Below are 17,774 nucleotides of genomic sequence, written 5' to 3' on the forward strand. Positions count from 1 at the left end.
CAGCTCATTCAAAGATGCTGCCATAGTCCTCTGTCAAAGTGAGGCATTGGAAACCTCCAAGATCCAGCTCATCAAGGAGAAGCATGGGTCAAACCCACAGCTGGCAGAAATCACACTGGAAAGCACCTCATCAACTTCTTCAGAGTCCATAGGCCAAAAGGAGTTCCAGATAAAATGGCAAGATGCTGTCTCAGTCACCCATATTGACTCTACCCATGAGGATTCAAGACCTGGTGAATCTGAGCAAATTTATGGGCAAATAGCTATGCAAATTATCACAGCAACCAGACTGTTTTTACCTGTTCTTGGCTCCCTAAAAAGGAGTCACACTAAACAACGTTTCTGGCTAACATCCCTCCAATGCAGCGAGGGAGATAAAATGATGCTTTGCCTTTCTTATTGCCAGGGTCTATGCTTAAATCTGAGCTTGTAGCCATGTTCAATCTGATTCATGTCTAGTCTTCCTCAGTCAATACTCCAGGCATCACTGTTGTCCCTTCATCTCCAGGAAACCCTCAGAAAATGAATGGCACACACACACAGAGAAATCACCGGGGGCAATCTGACTGAGAGCCCAGGTCACTTTCTGATGCAGGAGGTCAACCAGGCAATCAACAGAGCTGCCCGTCAATCTCTAGGAAACTCCACAAGAGCCCTCCAAAAACCCTCCAGATCACTCAAGATGCCTGAGCAGATCCTCATGAGTCCTTCAACCCTACAGAGGTCAATGCAATTTAAAAAATAATGAATTCCTTGCAGTGTATTGTCTTTTCATGAAATCTATCTTAAATATTTTTAAATAATGAATAGCAGGCCCTGGCATGTGTGATTTTTGCTTTGTTGGAGAGCAGGTTAATCGTTTCCTACTGCCCACAATATGCCTTATTATTTCCCTCTGTCCAGACAGAAGAGCTTCCATTAGCATTAAGATTTTACATTAGATCAAATTAACAAACTAGGCCTTCTTAATGGTTTTTACTAAGAGAGATTAAAGGTTTGTTATGTGCTGTCTATTTAGTGTTTGGAATTTGCCTTCTTTTTTCCTCCCTTTTGTAATCTTTTCAAGGGAAATCGAAGGGTCGCTGCAGATTGCCCTTGAGTGCAATCCTATCTTCCATCTCTATGTCATTACATAGAAAAGCTCAAACGGAAGTGAGAGCCGGACGCAACTCTCTTTCTTTTTCCATCCACCTCTGTCCTTTCTCTATTTCCTTCCTTTGATTGTCGAACACCGCCCACTCCAGCCGGTTCCTTCGCCCACTTCCCATTCGTGATTGGTTACTTACGTGCCTGTCATGTGATGTTCTCCAATCAGATCCCACCCGGGCTTGTTCTCAATGGCGCGTGTACGGAGTTTCTTCCCCGCCTCGCTCCGATCGAGTTCGAATCCAGAAGCCTAAGAAGGCGGGGAAAAGAAGTCTACGAAATCCACTCCCGATTCGGCCACACGCTTGCTCGTCAGGGGCTGCTCCAATGAGGAACACCCGTAGTTCACGAGCCTTGCATTGAATGTTAGCAGAGAGCCTGAGGAAAAGAGTGAATCAGTCCGAAGTGAGGAGAAGCGGAGCGCGCAGGTGGGTGAGTGCCGTCGATCGAACGGTGGAAATCAATAGAGGCGCCTCCTACGCGGGGAGGGTTGGAGGGGCGGGGATGATCGCCAAGTCTTGGGGGACCGGATTCGGGGGCGTGTTCCCCCACCAGCCTTTCCTCATTCCCGGCGCCCTTGCTGATGGGCTGGGACTCCACCTCCCGGCATCCGCAGGCGGCTTTCCGGCTGTGGATGCTGGGTGATGTAGTTCCAGCGCATCGGGAGGCGCGCCGGGGTCGAGGAAGGGGTGCAACGCTGCTTGCATGAGGAAGCCTCCGTACGGAGAGGCCGCTGCCGGTCTTGGCCTTCCTCCTCTGTCCTCCGCGGGGGAGAAACGCCCTGAGACCGCGTCTCCTTCGGGGCTTCGCTGCTGAGGACCCGCCACTTCTTGTTCATCCGCAGGCCTGGCGCCCCGGAGGGTGAGGAGCCGCCTCCTTCTCGCCGCCCGCGGAGACCGCCTCGCCCCGCCTGCCCGCCGGTGTTTGCCTCCCGCCCATGTTTAAGGCAAGCGGCTCGGCAGTCGCCCCTCAACCGCCGCCTCCGAGTGGTCGCCTTTTGGGTTTCGTCGCGGGGTGCCGCCCGGCCAGGGAACCGCCTCCATGGCTGAATTAGGGCAGGAAGTCGTCCACCTGGTGTGGGGCAAGAAGCCCGGCTCGCAGGGCCTCGCGGATACCATCTTTTGCCGCTGGGCACAAGGTACCTCCCGCCCTCCTCCTCTCGGTCTCTACCCAGCCCGAACTCTGTTTCCCTAGCCTCGTGCTCTTCTTCCTCGCTCCGCCTCCCCTTCTTACCCCCTCCCCAAAAAATCCCATTTATTCTTCATTCAAAAAAGTGTGTCCGTTCCATTTATGTTTTCTGTTTACAACTATTTTTATGTTTGACTCAGGGTTTGTTAATCTCCCTCTTCGATGCCTTCCAGGAAAGGTGAGGCAGTAACTATGGTATTAAAAACTGGTCCTGTCAATTACTACAGCGTGATGACAAAGCCAGGGATGCTTCCTACACAACCGACTTCCTTTCCTCCTTCCTCCTCCTTTTCTCAGTTTCAGTATTGTCTCTAACCACTCCACTTTCACATCTCTTGGGATTCTGCCCTTTCCAGACCCTGTTTTCAAAGTGGGCAAAAGAGAGACAAATATACTAACAGAACTGTAATTGGAGTGGATGTTTGAATATGTTTTCTCCTTACCTTATATTGGGATTGGGATGTTTGCTTACATCATGCAGTTAGGAAACTGTTTATCCTGCCCCCCCCCCAAAAAAAGTATTGATGCAGGGTAGCTATATTCTTGCTTTAGAAGATCTGATGCAGATCACTTTGCCGCTGCTCCTTTGCTTTTGTGTTTAGTCAGAGGAGGAATTGTTTTCTCAGCAATGTTAAACATAAACAATGCAGCTAATTTCAACATAGTTAATCCTGTTATTGCTGTTCTTATTATCTTGTTTTGTTTGCATAACAAGTATTAATTAAAGGTCTTTGGCTCCCTTATAATGGCCAATCCAATAATTGCTCATTCTTCTGCTAGGCTTCTTTGGTGTATTTCTGCATATTGGGTTAGGGTTAGGGGCCAATTTGACAGTTAGAAAACTCTCTAGTGCCTTACATAAACTGATGCTGCTACCTAGAAATCTGAAGTATGTTTTGATCTATGGAGAGGCTGGCTTCTAAGAGCTACTTAAGCTAAGGATCTGATAGTCTTTTAGTGGCTTTTGAAACACAAAGTGTCAGATTCCTGTTTCAACCTTTTCTGCTCCAAGCTTGACCTTGGATAGTTCTGCCCAGGTATTGCTAATTGTGCATATCAGTCACTTGTTAATGAATAATGAATGTAGAAAACGGACAAATTAATCTGTTGATAATGATTTTCTAATCTGGACGTTCATGTATTCTTGGTTGTTACTATTTGGTTTTCAATCTCAAAAGTACAAACCACAAATAGTTTACTAGAGTCTATACTAGTTACTTGAACATTGTGAAGGAGAGACAGTGAAAAAGTTGTTTATAGTAGATAGACTTATTGGCTTTGGGAATAATACTGAAATCTGGGTTCTCACTGAAACATTTGAATTGGTCTTTGTGATCTTTCCATCTTAATGTTGTTGTACAAATCCATTTACCAGGGGAAAAACACATTAACCAAAACTAGAATGTGTTGTAATTGGTTTTGATTTAGCATCTTGTGTGAACCACCAATTGTTTATTTGGCAAACTGTTGCTTACTATATGAATAGAATCCAGTCTGTATTTTTCAGTTGGTAATGTCTCTAGTTCTGGAAATGTGTGGCTATTCAGAAAATAGAAATTAGTAAGTTTTGTGAACAATATAAGATTGAACAAAATTTATAGCTAACAGTTGTATAACCTGTTTAGGAAGCAGTCACATAGTACAGTAGTAAGTCTTAAACGATCCTGGGTGCCTCTGCACGGGTAAGAACAATTGTACAGTTGTTGTGTCTAGTTAATTTCCCAATAGGGCTACAGAAAAGCATCAACAGCTAAAGCTGATATACATAGCAATCTGTACCAATGACATAATTATTTTACATTACAGATGTTTTGAAGAAACAATATAGTAGTGCTAGGCCAGAAGTTAGTCTCAAGTTCTAACTGTTTTAAGTAAAACACATAGTTAGCCTTCTTGCTGTTGGAAGATGCTGCTTCTTATTCACCTGGCCATGAGGTTTCATCAGTTAAAAAAACTCTTATGATTGCTGCAGATATATTTACTGACAGTGGTCATACCCATATATGTTACCTTTGTGGAATCAGAGAGCCTAGCTGTTACAAAGCTGTCCTTGTTTTTACTGTAGATCAGTATTCTACTTTTTGTTCAAATGGTCCCCTTTATGTCTCATTAATACATTTTTACTACTGTTAATAGTGCACTATTCAGTCTTGTATAGCCAGTGTCCCTTATTGAATATTTTAATTGTCCTTTATAAAGGTGTATTTGCGATTTTGTTACATCTCTTCTTGTGAATGTGCTCAGTTTCTGGGAAAGATGTAAGTGTGGATATATTATCCTCAATTGCTGCTTTGTCATATTTGTTTGACAGGGTTTGACAGACTCTGTACTTCTTTTTTGAATTGGTTTGATTAGAAAAATTCAAGTCTCTAACTGGGTTCATTCAATATCTTAAGTCAGAATATGGTTTACTTTGTTTGCTGCTGGCTAGATATATGAATCCAGACATTGTGGTTTGTAAAATGTGGTTCAGTATGTTGTGCAAAGCCAGCCGGTTATGATTCATTAAGCCATGCTTAATAGACCGTAGTTTAACATGCTGGTGATCATAAGCTAAGCAACATGAGGATGCCAGTAACTGATGGTGTTCTGTTTTGTTTAGTTGAAGAGGTGTATACATAGTCTGTGGGGGTTTTTTGTCTTGAAGGAGCTAAGGTATGTTGATATCTAAAGGAATAGCATAAGTAATTTAAATGCTTTTTCTTTAGAAAAGCATTGTGGTTTAGAGACATATATTGGGAAGTATGAGTATTGTGAGTATAGTGCATATTTATTCACATCTGTGTTAGTTGACCAATAGGATTTAGCTGACAGTACTATACTTTCAGAATATCCAGCCTGGAACAGCATGAACCATGCAAGGCCTTTCTTTCATGTTTCAGTATCACAGTATAGGTAGTCCTTGGGTTACAATGGCAATTGGGACTGGTATTGCTGTCGCTAAGCGATGCAGTCATCAAGTGCAACATCACATGACTGCATCACTTAGCAACAGTCCCAGCAGTCCTGGTTGCTGTAAAGACGCATGGGTTATTAAGCGGGAAGTGGCAGGAATCCCAAGTAAGGAGTACGGGGTGCTGTGGGGGGGGGGCTGGTGCAGGCCATTTGCAGGTTGGGGGTAGGCTTGGGAGGTATGGCACAGGCCATGTACAAGCACAGGAAGGTCAGGGGGTAGATAGCACGGCATGTGCGCAAGAAGGCCGGAGGGGGTTACCAGAACGACTTGTGACCTTCCCTGCCAGCTTCCCCATTGATTTTTTTCCTGGGAAGCCAGCAGGGAAGGTCACAAATGGCGATCATGTGATCATGGGACACTGCAACTGTCATAAGCGCAAGCTATTTGCCAAGTGTCCAAATCGTGATCATGTGACCGCAGAGGAACAAGTGGTTGGTAAGTGAGGACTACCTGTATTAATTACTCACCCAAAGAGGAAGGCTGCTGGGATTCAGATAAAACTAGCTCTTTTGTCTCTATGTAAGAACAATTTGTTGCTATTGTGTCCAGTGAAGTCCGTAATAGATTGTATACTACAGGTAGTCCTCGAGTTGCGACCATTTGTTCAGTGACTATTCAAAGTTATGGCGGTGTTGAACAAATGGTAGTTACACTTGGTCCCCAAAGTTACGGCCATTGTGGCACCCTTGCAGTCACATGATCAAAATTTGGGTGCTTGGCAGCCCACCTGTACTTATGACCACAAGGGTGCTTCAACTCCCTCCACCTGTATCTCCCCCTCAGTCTTTTGGCCACCCTGCACTTTCTGGCACTGCTGGCTTTGCTGCCCTGCAGTCGCTGGCCCTGATGGCCCTGCTGACCTTGCCACCCTGCACTCACTGGCCCTGCCAGCCTTGCTGTCCTGATCTTGCTGGCTCTGCCGGCCTTGCCATCCCCACCTGACCTTTGCCATCTTCTTCCTGCGGCTTCTGATGAGGCACACCCTGCCTTTCACTTTGCGAGGCAGCTGCTGGCCATGCCAGGCCTTCTTCCTGAGGCTGTGCCTGCCTCTTGTCCAAAGCACGTGTGGCCTTCTTGCGAGGTTTTGGAAGGCTCTGAGGTTTCCAAAACCTCTTGAGAAGGCCATAGGGAATTTGGACAAAGGACGTGCTCATCAGCAGGTCCAGGAAGAAGACAGCAAAGGTCAGCTAGGGGCAGCAGGGCCAGCAGGTGGCAGGGCAAGTGGTTCACGGGGCAGCAAGGCTGGCAGAGACAGCAGAGTGCAAGGTGGCCAAAAGGGCAGAGATGGGAGGGAGATAGGCAGGTGGAAAATGTTGAAGTGCATCCTGCAGTTGTAAATGTGGGCAGGCTGCCAAGTTCCCAAATTTTGATCATGTGATCACATGGGAGCTCCAACAGCCATAACTTTTGAGGACTGGGTGTAAGAACCACTCATTCAGCACCGTCATAACTTTGAATGGTCGCTGAACAAGTGGTCATTAAGCAAGGACTTCCTGTAAAATGGAGCAAACTGTAGAGTGCTTAAGGCTGAAGCATATTATACATTATATCTCTATTCAAGTGGAATTTGCTAACTGTTGAACATTGTACTGTTTTAGACAGATGTTTAAAGAGGCTGAACATACTTTGATTGTATATGCTGGCTTTTGTTTTGTTTATTTCCTTAAATCAACATAGTGTAGCAAGGATTTCTTGGTATATGCTGCAGAGTGGAACTAGAACAGCCTGCATGAACTTTATTTCAGAAAAGATAATATAAAAATAAATATAGGTAGCAAATGAAGAAGAATATCATTGGTTATAGCACTTACAGATTAGGCTGAGACTTGGAATATTGAAGAACACTTTGGAGTTTGACAAGGAATAGATATACTTTATCAAAAATATTCTAAAGTTTATTAATGAACATTTTTTCTTAGAAATAGCTAACTCAAAATTTTGATTCTTTCATCAGGGTTTGTGTTCAGTGAATCAGAACCTACTGCATTAGAACAATTTGAAGGAGGACCTTGTGCTGTAATTGCACCAGTTCAGGTAATAACACTGAGATCCGAGTAAAGTAGACAAATCTCAAAGATATGTTTCACTACTGTTACTTGGCTTACTTGATAATTTAAATCATCTAGAATAAACAGCTGTATGTCGGTTGGATTTATGTTAAAAGACAATGCTGTATAGGTAATACTGAATTTAAAACTTCAGTATTTTGAGATGTTGTAGTCTACAATATTCATATAATACAACGTGCATTAAGCACTACAACTACCAACGTTTAAGTCAGATGAAAATATACATCTAAGAATTAATTGTTCTTCAGGTTTCAGCAGCACTTGATTTCCAAGAAAGTAACCAGTGTTTTGAATAGGGGTAGGTCTGCAATCCCTTACTTGACACAAAATGCTACATATTTTTTCAAAGTTAGGGTAGCATGTATGACCAAAGGGATTACACTTTGTATAGAATCTTGTTAAATATACTGTGATATGTTCAGGTATCTATAATGGTTAAATGACATGGGGCTAAAAAAGTAAATTCTATCTTTGCATAGGGGAAAAGGTCTTCAGTAATTGGGAATATTTATAACCCTTTTCCAAAAAAATATTAAACCAATAATGAAAATGGAAACTCTTTGCACCACTGAAGATCAAATCATACATTTCTGATATGTCAATATTGTCTTTAATATAAGGCATTCCTTCTGAAGAAGCTTTTTACTTGTGAGAAATCTACCTGGAGACAGTGTCAAGGTAACTACAAACCTACATCTCCAAGAGGGTTGTGATGCCGTACTTGCCCGCAAATTGTGATATGCTAAACAAAACAATAGTTAATTATTATTTACAATCAATACTCAATAATCTGCATAATTCTGAGCAAATTATGCATTTGCTGATGATTTTAAAAATAGAAGGGTAAAATTAAAATAAAAAATAAAATTTAGATTTATAACCCTTAACAGGAAACCCCAAATTCTCCAAAATGAGTCAACATATAAAATAAGCAGGCATCAGAAATTCTACAATATATGCTTCTGTTCTAACTGCAGTGCTAGGACTCATTGATCATTATATTCACAAGGGATAAAAATGCCTGGCTGTTACTGCAACATAAGTTGTAAACAGGTCCAATTCACATTGCATATTGTATATATTAATTAACAATTAGTTAAGACAAACTTTCACCTTCCCTTATAGTTAGATATATTATATTATATTATATTATATTATATTATATTATATTATATTATATTATATTATATTATATTATATTATATTATATTATATTATATATGTCTAACTACAGTTTGGATCAGTTCTGATCAAACCAATGTATTCCTTACTTATTTAACCTAACAGCCTTTCTTCTTGACTATACTGGATAGAGAAAGATGAAGTAGAGGGAAATGCAAGAGTTCAGGGTATGCCAAGGTTGATTCCTGTAGCTCTGACCTAGATTTATATGTCAACTGAGCCAACAGGAAGAGTATGACTGAATGAGAGAGTGAACCAGAATGAGAACGCTTAATTCCCAAGTGCCGCCTTGTCATGCCCAATATTTAAACAGCTTAGAAATTTGAACTGACAAAGTACTAGGTAGTTCCCAAGAAATGGATGTGATTCAAAGTTATTGGTTGTCAGTTCTTTTCCTAAATTGCCTTGAACCTGCTGGGATTTGAGCAAAACTCAGTGTTAGATGGCATAAAGAATGTTGCTACATGTTTTGCGTGCAAGTACCCGGTCAAAAATCTATCTGTCCTGACTTTGAATATTTCAGAGGAAGAGCAGAAAAATCTCCTTTGTCATACACTAAGTGAAATTTTGGAACTGGCTAGCTCTGACCATTCAGAATCATACTGTTTGGCAACATGGCAAAGAGGAAAAACCGTAGAGGATACTGCTCATATTTCTGAAAGCTCAGCAGAGTCAAGCCATCAAGAGGAACAATCATGTAAGATATGTTTTGTGTAATACGATTCAACAATACTTTGTGCTTTGCATAACAAAATGTATTTCTCAAGATATATGTTGTTTAATATGGTTCTGCAGATCATTTTGACTTCTGTTCCTTATTTTTCCCCCCCCCGATACTAATAGACTAAGTTTGATAGAACTAAAGTAGTTGAGAAATATATTTAAGGCTAATTTTATGATACTAGGTAACTACAGTACAAATACAATTCAGCTACATTATTTCTATTGTCAGTATTCTGACTGAATCAGATTGTGTCCAAATAAGTCAGGTAACTCATAATTGCATAAAAATACTTTTTAAAAAGAATCTAAAGAATCTGTAGATTGTAAATGTGATCTTGAAGGATATATCCCTCTCTTTCTTTCTTGAACCCATTAAATGATCTTTTCTAATATTACGCTTGAAGTGCTGTGTGCATAACCTAAAACTTTAGCAATACATCAATAATATGCAAATATGGATACACTTATAATATTAAATCAAGCTCATAGGTTGGGAACTAGAATCTACTCCTTTTGGTGTAATCAATTTCTGAGCAAACATCTGCATATGAGACACTCAAAAGTGAAGCTTCATTACAGAAATGCATGGAGGGGGGAAATCCACAGAAATTGCTTCTTCTACTTGCACTTAATCCTTCCTGTGATGGGAAGGAATCCATTCATTTTATTCATTAGTTCCAAGTTATTTTACAATCCTGGTATAAAATCAGTCTATTAGTAGATACCTGCAGGCTAGTTTGTTCTATAGTGTAATATTACTTAATTTACAGAGAACTCTAGAGAAGTGTTCTAGACTAATTCTAGTCTAATTAGTGCTACTCTGAAGTTCTTATTAAATTAGTGCTACTCTGAAGTTCTTATTAAAACATCCTCAAAATAAGCAAATAAAAATTGTATTCTTATATTAATACAAAAATACATTGAGAAATTAAGCTTTCCCCTGATGTTAAAAAAACTTAACCTTTTTAGCATGGTTTAGATTCTTATTGACTTGCACCTAATTGTTGTAGATACAGCTAAGAGAATGTTGTAACACTACCGATACTGTAATTCTTTAAAAAATATTATTTATGGTAACATTTTGACTTAAGCTTTTTGTTGTTGTTTTCTAAAGCCATATTAGTTTTTGTCTCCATAGCATTGGTATCTAATTGGAAGTGTGTAAAACATTTCAAGCAGAAATATTTCAACCCCAAACATCCCATTCCAGACCTTACAGTAAGCACTCTTTTATTTTTCAATTGGAAAGGCATGTTTCAGAAGTGGACCGCTTCTGGTAAAGTCAGAATGGGACATTTCAGTGTGAGTACATTCCAGTTTGAAATGTTTTTCATACATCCAGTTTCTATAACATTTATTGGCTAGACCATGGCACCTCCTGTTTTGCACATTTTTATTCTGCCTAAATGTAGTTATAATGGAATTGCGAGGAACTAAATACTCATGTTGCCACCTGTCCAAGTACATCAAAAACAAAACTTTTGTTAGGTGGAATGTTTTTAGAGAAGTTGCTGTTGTGGAAGTATCCCCATCTTGTCTAGAATGTAGAGACCTTTAATGTACCCATCCATACTTAGCTGAATACAGTACAGTCAGTAATGTATCATTAATTTTTGTACAGTAATTTGCTTTCCACTAAAATATTTAATGCCTTAAAAAGCCTACTATGGGAATGAATGAATATATATATATATATATATATATATATATATATATATGAATGATAAAGCATATGGAATAATTTTATTTTCTGGCTACTGACTGTCATGAAGAATGCTAATCATCTTATACTAACGGAATAATCTGTTTTGATAAGATTCTAAAAGCTTTAAATGATTTCCTTAAATCTTCATTTTTAACTACTTTGCAAAATACTTGATGCCTGAGGAGAAAGCACTAGAGAAAGAATCATCTTTTCACATATAGGACCACAGGACTGTTAAAAAGAAAATTTAAATATGTGGCCATTCCATTGTAACTCAGATTTTATTTGGAAACAAAAATGTAGCACAGCATCTAAATAGAATACAGCTTTGTTTAGCTGGGTCTCAAATACCCTGGTAAAGAGGACCACTGCTTATTCATATAGTAAATTGATTAAGTGCCACAAGATTTTCTTTTTGCGTTAATGTTACTTAGTAACACAGATGATGTATGCAGCCCATTTATATCAATCCAACACATTAAGGCTCGTTTGAGTTAAAGGAGGCTTTCTTTGAGATGAGGTGGCATTGTTCTGATAAATCTTGTCAGTAGAGTGACATTACTGAATACAACCCAGGGACTTCATAGTTTTCCATTTTTGATGATAATACCTTACCCCGCATGCACTTCAGAGGTAGTGGCATTTCAAATCAGTGCTCCATGATACATGACATGGAGTGCTGAGAAAAGAAACTGGTGAGCATCAGCTTGCCTATTCGCATGCTTCTGTTCCTAATTGCTGGAATATTCTGTTTCAAGTGGCATTTTTATAGAAAATATGTTTATGATTTATGGTTTCTTCCTAGTTTAAAGGGATTAGTTGAAAAGAAGTGGTTATTATCCTTGTTCTGCTACATGCTTCTCATGGAACAAAAATTTAATTATGAAGCTTATTCTATTAGTAAAACGTACTGGAGTTGGTAGTTGCAAAAATAAAAATTGATCTTTTTTCATTTCTTATATTTATACCTGTCTCTGCATATTATGAAATTATTAATCAGCTTACAATAACTTTAAGCTCTCCAGCTTCATGCAAGACTTTGATTCCTATAATACGTTCCTCTCTCCATTGTTCCTCTCTGTTTCTATACTATTGCACTTAGTTCAGGCTCAGTGAAATTGGTGACAGTAACCGATATATGATATACGGATTGCTTGATTTGTTCACTTTAGGTTGTGCAGACATAAATGATTTATTTGTCATCCACTGACTAAAATAATGCAGGGTCACAGGTTCAGATACTTCCTTTATTCTCTCAGACTATTCATGATGTTACATTTTTATCAGATGCAATAAATAAATAAAGTAGATACATTTCATTAAGGTGTATTGTTTATGCCTAGTTACTGTTCCAAAAGCATTTATTACACAAAGCATCATGTAATATTTTTCCACTAACATTAATCAAGTAGACTAATTTTAAGAGAATGCCCTTTTTGTTAAATACGAGCTAATTATCTGACTTGCAGCTGTGTTTCTTTCTGATATCAGAAGTAGAACTCTGTTTATAAAATTCAGTATCTGCAATCGTTCCTTGATGTTTAGTGTAATTATAACAGATACAGCACTGCTATGGGAAACTAACCTAAGCCTAAATTGCTTATTTTCACGGCTTATGAAATTCAGTAGCTAAATTAAACCTATTTCCACTTACAACTTTTAAACTGATTAGGCATAAATTATATTGAGAAGCTCCCTTCAATTTTTCCTTCAAACAATGAGAAAAGTTGATAAACAGTCTGAATCTGGGAAGGCACTAAATTTTGAATGTTTTTCTACTGTTTGGTTCTTAAAAAGGTAAAGCATTTCTTAAAAGATACATGCTCCTAGTTAGTTGTTTTGTAGTGAAAACAACTTGAGAGAAATGGAACAGAAATACAGCTTTCTTACATTAATTCTGCTCTGAAATCCAAATGTCAGTTATCCTTTTAGAAAAACTATGCTTGTGCTTGATGACTTTCCTGCAGCAGTTTTCATAATTCATGCCAATCTGACATACTAGTTTGCAAAGCTGTTGGAACTTCAGTGGTTTTGTAATCTTAGTAATCTTGACTCTTAATTGCTTGTGCATCTAGTTATTTTTATAATGGAGACCCAAATGGATTACATTAAACTGGCTTGTACAGTGTAACATACTAGAAGTTGTACTGAAAGAGGGTGGGGGTTTGAACTTCAGTTATGAAAAGCTTGAAAGTATTCCAGCTTGCTGTGTGTTTCTTGTGTCACTTTTTGCCGTGTGTAGTGCTGAAAAGTATCTCTTGTGTATAGCTGCCTTGGCTGTCGAAGAGCTTGGCTTTGAACGATTTCATGCGTTAATTCAGTAAGTAACATGTTGGAACACTTAAAATATTCTATTTTATAGTCCAAATTAACATTTTAAGGTGTAGGTTTAGTATTGATTTATCCCATGTGGCTGAACATCAAGGTTAAACCTGCTTAGGCTCGTGCAACCTAGTTCTTTAAAGACCAGAAAGAAATACACTGTGAGGAATAGTGGGAAGTAATACCTGAGGTTTTATACCAATTTTTGAAACAGAGATGGAAAAGGGTGTTAAATGTGCAGCCTTCTGGATCTGTAGTTTTCTGTATTGAAGCGATTTTGTCCAATAGCTGGGTTGGGTTTACAAATTTGAAAATAATGTATAAGATAAAATGCTATTACCTGCATAGTATGCTGTCTATCAGTAACACCTCTGCTGTGTGAGGTGTGCTGGTTACCAATAAGTTTCCAGCATACGCCTGGCTATCTGATGGACTGCATTTCTCCCATTGTTTCTGCCCATCTGGTAAGATCTGACCCAATGGCAGGCTCTAGTTCCCATTTTGGAAATCATGTCATCTGATGGGCTCAAGGGATGGGCCTTTTCTGTCATGGCACCTGTTCTTTGAAATAGTGTACCCTGTAAGGTTAGTGTTGCTCCAACCCTGACATCCTTTAAATAGGCCCCAAAGACCTGATTGTTTCTCCAGATGCTAGGTTAGGAAGAATGTACCTTTTAATTTCTATTGTATTGGATCTGTTTTTAATTTGTATACTGCCTAAAGTCATTGTGAATTGGGCAGCCTATAAATTTAATTAATACATACATAGATAAATCAATTTACAATAGATATAAACAGTAGAGGTTTTTAATAAGATACCCATTTTGTTTGTATTGTGTGAAATATTTTCAGATGTGAAATCTTAAACACGCTTCTAAAATTTTGATCTATTCTGCTATATTGACACAACTAATAATGTAAACCTGCTGTAACCGCTGTTTTTCTCCAGTAGACAATTGCTCTTAGTTGTGTTGCAAATACATTAATCTCAAGTACTGAATGCCTTCTGAATGTCTAATTGGCTTTTGTTTTTAATCTTTAGCAAGCGTTCATATGCCAACTTTTCTGATTTCAAAGATGCAGTTTGGAATCAGCATGCAGTCTGGACAAATAAATTTGGAGTGCTACTTTTTCTGTATTCTGTGATACTCACTAAGGTGTGTTTTTAAAAGAAAATGAATTGCATTATGACAGTCTAGAAACAGAAGTTGAATAAACTTTTATTTTAGAATCTCCAAAATGGCTCCTAAATTATAGGAGTTAGGCTTCCAGCACAAGTACATTTTTTAAAAAAGTTGTAGATTCTGGCTTTTGCCGATTCTCTTATGTTTATTTCTGAAATGATTATAACAGAGGGGTGGGTTAGAGAGAAGAGATTCAAGGATTTTTTTTTTTTAATATATAATGTGCTTTTCCAGCTTAAGAGGATCAGAATAATATATGCTGTATTTTAAAGAGCAATATATATGCTGAAATTTAAGTCTTTGTCTAATAATATGGAGGTTTTGTTAGTTCTTGTTTATATAGCCTGGGGTTATAAGATTTTCTTAAGGAAGGATTCTGAAGTGAGTTAAAGTGGCTTTTAATTTTACACTACAACAAAAGAGGATATTGGATAGGATAGTAATTATTGGCATTTAATTTCTTATGTGGAAAAATAGACAAAGTAGAAGGTAAGTCACTTGTCTGAATTTTCAGTCGCAAGTTTTTTTGTGCATGGAAAAAATCTCAGATTAATTAAAACATATTAAATATGCATGCTAAAGAAATTGCATAACTTGGGAAAAATAATTTCTTAGCACAAATGTGTGGCTATTGTCCTGTAATTTTTTTTAAGGGTATTGAAAACATAAAAAATGAAATTGAAGATTCAACCGAACCATTGATAGATCCTGTTTATGGTCATGGAAGGTAAGTTTGGTTAATGCTATCTTCCTTAAACTAGTGACTGAACTAATGCGATTTTAGAAATAGCATTAATTATATAAAATTAACAATCAATAAATTGATATGAAATATATGAAATATGTATATTGTTATATAATATTTATTACTTGATCTAAGTATTGTGTGGAAAGTTAACTTTCTACCCCGTATAATCTAAAAGGAATGTCTTAGCTATCCAAAAAGGTGTATGCACAGGATACTGTATTTTAACATAGAATTAAGTGACTAGTTATAATATCATTGAACTTTTTTTTTTTTTAGTAAAAGGCAAAAATGCAATTATTTATGAATCAAAAAATTTTTCTTCTACCTTTTAAGCCAAAGTTTAATTAATCTTCTGTTGACGGGACATGCAGTATCTAATGTCTGGGATGGAGACAGGGAATGCTCAGGAATGAGTAAGTTTATATTTGATTTGTTTTATAGTAATGTTGAATAAAGGCAACATATTTATTGCCTTTGAATTGTGTGCAATTCATATAAATTAATCCTGTGTCTTTATTGGAATGATTGAATGTTTCTTTCCGTTTAATGAGTACTTCCCACTGATATCCCTCCAAGTTTGCAATTAAGCTTATTTTCCACAACATTCTAGTCAGGTGTTATTGATAAAATGATTCTCCATAAGATTTTATTTCAGGCTTAAATGCTAGAAATAGTAATAGAACTCAAATAAAGTTTTTAAAGGAATTGCATAACATAGAAAATCATGATTTTACTAAACCTCTATATTGCATTTGTGTGTACCAGTGGATTCTTCATGACGGTGCCCTGACTTTTCACTTTGACCTGGTATTTTAAGCTATTTTTATCTGGCTGAGTTGTTATTTTAATCCATTTTGGATTTCATCTAAAATTCATCTAAAATTGGATTAAAATAATAATTTAGCCAGATGAAAATAGCTTAAAATACCAGGCCAAACTACATACAGCTGTGAACTCCTTCCTTCCAAAGATGCAGTTAGTTCATCCTATAAGATTTTGATCTTATAGCCTTGAGATATCTCTGATCTTAAAGGAGAAAATCTAACATTGAACAATCATTCCACTTTCTTGCCAACATCTGATGCAACTTTTTTTTTTTCTGATCTCAGAAAATAGGCCTGGAAAGTGGGGCTCCCACACGAATGGCTATTTAGACCAATGCTAGAACTACTCTAAATAAGTTCATACCCTTTACGTTAGGTACAAGCAATTTAAAAAAAGAAAGAAAGAAAGGTAGGCTGCTGCTGGATAAAGCATCTCTGAGATTTTCTAAGGGAGGATGTTTGATTTCTAATGTGCAATAATTCAGTTGCTTTGTGACCCAAGGTCAGCATTTTGCCATGACTGACTGTAAGTAACTGCTTCTTTCAGTTCCTGTAAGCACATAGTTGTATCATTAGTGATGATGATGTCTGCTATTGACTTCTTTTTCAATTGCCTTTGATTTTTCCAAGCATCAGAGTTTTTTCCAGTGACTTTTGCATTTGTATTATGTCTCCAAAATACTTAAGCTTTAGCTTCATTAGTAGCATTTCCAGCAAGTAGTCTGGTTTTCCTTCATTTAGTATTAAATCATTTGTTCTTCTTGCAGTCTAGTATATTTTTAACAATTTCCTCCAGCACTCTCATTTTTTGTGATCGGTTGTTGATAGCCATATGATACAACTGGGCCTTGATAATACATACCCTTGTCAGTGTGATGTCTGTGTACTTTAATATATTGTATAGATATGTCATAGGCTTTCTCCCAAGTAGTGGATATCTCTTTATTTCATGGCTGTGGTCACTGTTCCTTTGAATGTTTAGCCTCAGAAGTTAAAGTCCATTACTTAACTTCTTCTCTATTTATTTGTATTTGGTTGGCATTGCCTCTGACATAATCTTAGGGTGTGTGTATGTATGCATGTATGTATGTGTGTGTATGTGTGTGTGTGTGTATGTGTATGTATGTATGTATGTATGTATGTATGTATATATATATATATATATATATATATATATCATCACTAGTTTTCGCGCACTGTTCATTCACCTTCAACAACAGTTGCCTTAAGTTTACCTTGCTTCCAACCATCAAAGTGACTTAATCAGCATAGCTAACATTATTGATGTTTCTCCCAGCAATTTTATCTATTTCTTCTACTCCAGTATTTCACATGATATATTCTATATATGCATTAAATAAATACGTGGATGTGTATAACCTTGTTCCATTCCTTTCCCAATTTTAAATCATTTAGTTGCTTTTGAAATGTTTCTTGGTCATCATACAAATTCTTCAATGGTGATCCAGTACATTCATGTTTTTAAGAGCTATCTATAATTAGTTATAGTGTATACAAACTGGAGCTTTTGTATAATCAATAAAGCAAACATAAATGTCTTTTTGGAACTAACCTGTGAGATAAGTTCAGTTGTTTAGCAGTTCGAGCATTCTTTAGCAGGATTTTTGTTGTTGTATTGGAATATAAATATATATTTGTTCATTTTTCAGCCACTGTTATGTTTCGGACTTTAGATTATCCTGCCAATAAATAGATGTGGTTGGTTT

The 17,774-nt window shown here is 37.6% G+C and overlaps 1 protein-coding gene across 2 annotated transcripts in view; it reads left to right on the forward strand.

Moving 5' to 3' along the window:
- The first annotated feature begins 1,417 nt into the window (after positions 1-1,417).
- The window catches only part of MINDY3 (MINDY lysine 48 deubiquitinase 3), a 35,684-nt gene continuing 19,327 nt past the window's right edge, over positions 1,418-17,774 (forward strand). The window contains exons 1-9 of one of the 2 annotated variants that reach the window (XM_007427571.4): positions 1,418-1,574; positions 1,991-2,284; positions 7,245-7,324; positions 7,980-8,037; positions 9,065-9,238; positions 13,238-13,289; positions 14,334-14,448; positions 15,129-15,202; positions 15,557-15,636. In XM_007427571.4, coding sequence (XP_007427633.1) covers positions 2,188-2,284; positions 7,245-7,324; positions 7,980-8,037; positions 9,065-9,238; positions 13,238-13,289; positions 14,334-14,448; positions 15,129-15,202; positions 15,557-15,636 — 730 coding nt within the window. In that variant the 5' untranslated portion in view covers positions 1,418-1,574; positions 1,991-2,187. Of the gene's footprint in view, positions 1,579-1,990; positions 2,285-7,244; positions 7,325-7,979; positions 8,038-9,064; positions 9,239-13,237; positions 13,290-14,333; positions 14,449-15,128; positions 15,203-15,556; positions 15,637-17,774 lie in introns of both variants that reach the window. The other variant, XM_007427570.4, reaches the window with a different exon arrangement.

Source organism: Python bivittatus, unplaced genomic scaffold (genome assembly GCF_059951505.1).
Source record: "Python bivittatus isolate LINGU-HERP-01145 unplaced genomic scaffold, Pbiv_v1 ctg000610_np1212, whole genome shotgun sequence".
NCBI classification, from domain to species: domain Eukaryota; kingdom Metazoa; phylum Chordata; class Lepidosauria; order Squamata; family Pythonidae; genus Python; species Python bivittatus.